At 35.7% G+C, this 6,397-nt stretch overlaps 1 protein-coding gene across 1 annotated transcript in view; it reads left to right on the top strand.

Moving 5' to 3' along the window:
• Positions 1 to 5,427, top strand: part of LOC106873708 (TGF-beta-activated kinase 1 and MAP3K7-binding protein 1) — a 31,636-nt gene extending 26,209 nt beyond the window's left edge. Inside the window, exons 6-7 of the mRNA XM_014921181.2 lie at positions 2,864 to 3,089; positions 3,841 to 5,427. Of these exons, the coding sequence (XP_014776667.1) occupies positions 2,864 to 3,089; positions 3,841 to 4,723 (1,109 nt within the window). The 3' untranslated portion in view covers positions 4,724 to 5,427. The remainder of the gene's footprint in view (positions 1 to 2,863; positions 3,090 to 3,840) is intronic.
• The last annotated feature ends 970 nt before the right edge of the window (positions 5,428 to 6,397 follow it).

The raw sequence follows: 6,397 nt of genomic DNA, 5'->3' as shown, positions 1-6,397 counted from the left end.
CACACACACACACACACACACACACACACACACACACACACACACACACACACACAAATGACGGACAGTAATCTCATCCCTAGTAGGCTTTTGTTGACTAGGATATAAGGACATGTAGGTAAAGTTGAGATTACTGCTCAGTTAGAATTTATAAAAGTTAGTTGCTAAGGAGAGAGAATTGGACAATTAAGTGTCAAGTCTAACATGTAGGAGACAATTGGGGTGATGAAAGGAAGGTACAAGAGTGGGGAGTTGTTGATGTTTCACTTTAGGTCATACCCGATTGAGCAGTGGCCTATCTTATAGGGTACACTAAGTATGATGAAACTAATGTAGTGGTTGTTGTTGCTTAGCCCCGGGTCAGTCTCAATTGAGCAGACCTCTGACAAAAAATCATACCAACAATGTCTGTTACACAGCACCACATTATGAAATGTTTTCATTTTTTCCAAAGATGTATGATTTGAAAGGGATTGGCCTTTATATATATATCCAGCAAGTGACTACATTGAGGCTCCCTCCAGTGGAGTTAGATTTGGTTCAGGTGTACAAACAAACAGTTCAGAAGAACATTATCATTATTCAACATCTGTTTTCCATGCTGGCATAGGTTGGGCAGTTAGACAAACTGGCTATTGGAGAGCTGTCCAAGCTCCATTTGTTTGCGGAACTGGTATGATTAGTGTTTCTTATTTAAAAAAAAGTGTGTTCTCATATTTGGTACCTTGTTTCAATATATCTCCAAACTAAAAGCCTGATATTCAAGTAGGAATAAATGATTTCAATTCACCTCCATATTATCACCTATGTTTTATTGTAGTTTGGTTTTGGTCCTTCAAATATTAAGCTCTAAAAATAAGCAAATATACATTTTGTCTCCTCAGAGATGGAAAAAGTCTGGGGTTTTCTCCTATGGAATACCATGAATGTAAATATTACTAGCTGGACCCGTGCTATCAAAAATGACAGCTAATTGTAGTGTTATATATATATATATATATATAAATAAGGTACATAATAATCACATATACTAACATTCACATACTTCCCTTATACATGTACAAACATATACTCATACAGAGTTGAAATGCTGTTTGATTTTTCTTTTCAGTATTGAATGTTCACCATCCCACTTCCATTGTACACACACACACACACAAACATTCACATACCTCCTTTTACATAAACACACATGTACTCACACAGAATTAAATGCTGTTTGATTTCTTTTTTTCACTGTAGTATTTCCATCATCCTACTACCAAGTTTGCCATCACCCTTTCCTTTCTCATTCATATGTTGTAGCGGAGGAAAACAAAAGAGTATTATTATAGTAGATTTCTCTTCTTATAGAGATAAAATTTGACTACATTTCATAATCATCATTTCATGACTGTCTCCCATATTGATATGAGTCAGATGATTTATTAGGATCCGATGAGCAAGAGGACTGTCGGGCAATGATGTCTGCTTTGGAATAGTTTCAACAGTTGAATGCTCTCCCTAACACCAACAACTTTTAGAGAGTGTACTGGGTGCCTTTCTGTGGTACCAGCACCAGTGAGGTCACCAAGTAACTTGCAAGAAAGAAAGAAATAAATGAAAAATCCTCCCAACTGAGTTGGGTTGTATTAGAATGGAAGATGGCTTTTTGCTGGGTGTGCTGGTTCCAGTTAAAAAGCACTGGTGATAGTGTCACATACAAAAGCACCCAGTACACTCTGTAGAGTGGTTGGCATTAGGAAGAGCTATAGAAACCATGCCGAAACAGACTATGGGACCTAGTGCATCCTGTTTAGCCATCCAACCCATGCCAGCATGGAAAACAGATGTTAAATGATGATGCTGATGTTGAGAGGCTAAAGTATGGAAGAAGTACAGGTACTGGTGTCTGGCCATACAAAACATGCACAGTTATCTCACATTATATATGGGTGAGAGTAGATGGAAAGATGATCATGTTTATGATGAGGTGTTTAGCATACTCTCAAGGTACAAGAAAGTGAATATAAAAGATTATACAAATTGAGAATCAGGAGGGGTGGGTGGATAATGTCATAGGAGTGAGAGGAGAGTGACAGGTGGTTAGAGATGCAAGTTGGGGTTAGTGTAATGAATTTTGTACAAGAGTAAAAGTACGGTTGACAATAAATATCAGTTTGAAAGAGAAGGTGAAAGTTAGCTTAAGGAGCGGGGTGATAAATGGCTGCTCAAGAAGAGTGGGGAGCAGTGATATAAAGTTGTAGAGATATGTACAGGGATAGGGATGGAGGTCAAAGGTACATAGTGGTGCCTGTAGTGAGTGGGGGAACATGAGGTGCATCAACTGCAGTTATGGATGCAAGAGGTACTGAGTGTGTTAGCTGATATGAGAGAGTGAGATATCTGGAGATACAGAAAGGAGTGCTCAGATGAAAATAAAATGGGAAGGGATCATATTGAGAATGAGGAATGGATGCTAAAGGAAGTAGTTCAGGGGAGAGAGGGAGGTGACTAGTAGTACAAAGGAGAAGAAATGTGTGAAGATTTTGCTGTCATGATTACTGCAGCTGAAAAGTGTCATTGTCAGCAGTGTGATGGAGGGATGGGTGTTAAGAAGATGAGCAGTGGGGAAATTTGACAGACAGGGCCTGATGAGTGTGTAGACATATACTTAATGCTTTTAGGATCTCACTTTTGTCATGATAGACAGGTCTCATCAAGCTCAGCAATAAGACCGGTCTGTTGTAGTGTGGGTTATATAGCTAAGTCAGCTTTAGAACGCTAAAATTTAGGATATTTGTGTCATTTAAAAAAATATTATAAATTGAAATATATAATCTATTTCTTATCGGGTTTTCTTTCATTTTTTTTTTTTTTATAGGAAATACCCGCGCTTTATTTTGTAAGTCAGAAAATGGAACACTTCACGTCAACCAGTTATCTGTTGACCACACTGTCTCCAATGATGACGAGCTTAGACGCCTTCTGCATTTAGGTTTAGATGTTGAAAAATTGAAGATCGTTCGCAAATTAGGGAAGTCTGAAAACACTCGTTGTATTGGTGATTACAGCGTAAAAGCTGGCTACAAAGATATTGAGAATCTCAGGTAGGGATATATATTTTGATTCTATTTCATTATAATTATTAAATCAATAAGCTAATTTAGATTGCATGAAAAACTGACTACTAACCTTTTTTTATTGTTTATCTTCGATCAGCTCTGAGTGAGCAGACATATGATAAAAAAAAATCTCATTCATGACCAGCGTAGCTTTTTAGTAGTTTCTGGGTCTACATTTACCACTGTCCTCTTTCTTTTTTCTTTAACAGAAGTGACTGCTATTTCTAGCAGGTATACAAAGTGTGCATAGGCTATATCTTCACATTGGTAGCAGGTGTTTTCTGGGTTGGAGTTCAATATATCTCTTTGTTTTAGAGGTGGTTACTATTTTTAGCCAGTCAATAGTACATAGGCTCCCTACTCACATTAGTGTCTGATGTCTTTTGAATTGGAGTTCTTGATATCAGTTTTTGAAACCATACTGTTTACTAACCAGGGGCAATCATTTCTCCATCTTTTATTCTCTACAAAAATGAAATGGCCAAGTGGATATGATATTGGATTACTAGTTCATAGGCTGTGAATTCACATTAGCTCCTGGTATCACTACTTGATTCCTGCTAAAAATGTTTTGAATTAACTGTCAAGTTTTTAATGTAAATGATATTAGCACATTGGTATGTTATAAGGTTTAATATTAGGTTTAAAAACTTGTTTTTAATTTAATTGCATTTTTCTTTTTATTCTGACACTACTTGAAACCTTGTTTCTATGTTATATTTTTCTTTCTTTCCAGATCTGCAACATCTGAACCTGTAATCGCAGAACCTTACCTGTGTGATAGTTTTACAATTGATAGCTCACCTGCTTTCCTATTAATTATGTCACATGGCCTATACAAAGCCGTAGAGGACATCCCTACAATTACTGAGCCAGCCAACTGCTATATTGCTTCACTAGTAGCACAAGAATTTTCGCATCAAACCTCATTGAAGTGTGTTGCTCAAGCAGTAGTAAATCGAGTTGTAAGTTATCACCAAGATGCTCACAACAAACCAGAGTGGCACCTCCATGTACATACGCGGGAAGATATTTCACTCCTTGTTCGCAGCTTCAGCTATCCCATTGGAGGCAGCAGCCCAACTGGACCTCGTGTATCAATTCAACATCACTTCTATCCACATCATGCAACCAATTCTGTCATTCAACGTATGTACTCTCAGTTATCAAGTGGTAGCTCTATTTCAGACTCTACATCACCACTCCCTGTTCAGTTGGTCAGTCCAAGCCCGACTCAGCTATCACACATTATGCCCTTAATAAGCAGTGTTGGCCCCACTAGTAGCACCCCTTCCATTATTGCGATCCATCACGTGCCTCATATGTCTCCCATTAATACAAACGAAAGTGATAGTAGTCGGTCGTCGACACAAACCACCATGAATAGCCCTTCCTCAACACAACAAACAATAAATTCTCAGACAAGTACTGCAACTGGTACTAATACAAATTCAACGCAGAGCAGTGGTGACTCAATCCACATCCCTACTCATTCCACTCCAAGACTGCATTTGGACAATGATGGTAAGGTAGAATCTTATGTGGACTTTACAGAGTTCAACCAAAAACTTTTAGCAATGTCTGACAAAGAAAAACAGGAGCTTTACTTGTCTTCTTAACTATGATTGAAATCTTACTGTGATCTTAAAGTTAAAAGAATCAGAACTAACCCTTTCTCTTTCTTTTTTTACTTCTAATTCTATTTTTCTCTAGTTTTGCACATAAGCTCATTATTTAATAGCAAATGGAATTATGTAATTGTAAATACACATCAATTGCTGGTCGATTAACTTGCTATTGGTATTTTACTACATTTCTCTTAACTTTCACTGCACTTTTCCAGTGGGCAGGGTGTAGAAATAAAAACTAGTGTCTTGCAGAAATCAAGCTAAGCCAGAAAGGTAAAATAAAATTATTCTTTCTCTTTCCTTCTTTAAACTTGCTTTGTTTTCAAACCTCCACTTTGTACAGTCCAAATTGCTGAATCAGGGTTATTTTTGTTGATGTAATTATTAGTCAATAAGAAATGAACTGGAGTAACAGAAAATTAATTGAAAACAAAAAAAGATTTAAAAAAAAAAAAAAGAAATATGTTGCATCCATCAACGAAAAAAAATCACAAATAAAAAAAGAAAAAAACTTGTAATTGGCTGCTTCTACTTGTAAATGTATTTGAGACCTTGGTTCTTACTACTATTGAAAATAGATATAGTAGTCAGCACATGATCTTTTAAAAGGTTAATAATTGCAAAACCTTATACTATTTCTCTTTTTTTTTTAAGTTTTATTTTGTATGAAATATTAAAATATTTTCTACAATTAATCAATGTTATTTATCTCTCTCTCTCTCTCTCAATTGATAACATTATAAAGAATGTGCCTATACTGCAAGACATTTTGTCTGGCACCATTGTTTCTACCAAACCACCATTCTCAGGAGGGTAAAATGTGTTATTAATTAACATACTAAGTTCTGTGTTTCTGAATAAAACAGGAAATTACTAAAGCTTATTTTCTCTTGGAAATTCCATAGATATTTCATTAGGGTTGGGGTTCATCTTGTTAAATATGAGAAATTTTGTTTTGGACATAGAATACTTGTCAATTTTGTTTACCTTCATTTATCTTGAACACTCAGATGATTGAGTTGATAGGAATATCTAGTCTCATTCAACAATACCAGTACACAATAACTATACATATTAAACAACAGTGTGTTAAACTTTACAGCATTAGGTCTTCCAACATTTGATTTCTAGACCTTGTAATATGTCTAAAACTACAGTTGCCTCAATATGAGAAAATACATCAGCTGAAAAAAAAATATGATCCTCCTCTACTAAAAAAGGTGCAAATATGCCCTACTTCAGTATTCCATTCATCTGTAAGGGATGCTATGCAGTTGCAAACATTGTAAGTCTAATTCTAAGAAAATAAATAAAACCACCTTTGATTAATAGTGGTGACTTTACCAACTGAAAACAGTAAAAGAATAAAGAAGCAGCTAATATGATCTCACAGAATGTTGAAAGATTACATAAATGGTTAAATAATTGAGAAAACTTACTCTCCTGTTATTGATTTCCAGCTTTTGCACATAGCCACAAATTTTGATTCCAGTACTTAGTAAATAACTTACTTTATCATCATTGAAAGAAGGAAAAGTGAAGTTGAAGACCGAGTTTGATTTGGAACATAAAGGAAGTGACAGCTAAAATAGTGATTTTATATGTTGACACAAAACCACACTTTTACTAGGAAGAAGAGTTGGCTACAACTTTTTTTTTTTTTTT

Source organism: Octopus bimaculoides, chromosome 3 (assembly GCF_001194135.2).
Source record: "Octopus bimaculoides isolate UCB-OBI-ISO-001 chromosome 3, ASM119413v2, whole genome shotgun sequence".
Taxonomy (NCBI): Eukaryota; Metazoa; Mollusca; class Cephalopoda; order Octopoda; family Octopodidae; genus Octopus; species Octopus bimaculoides.
The sequence above is the reverse complement of the archived record's forward strand: the minus strand, read 5'-3'. Positions and strand labels throughout refer to the sequence as shown.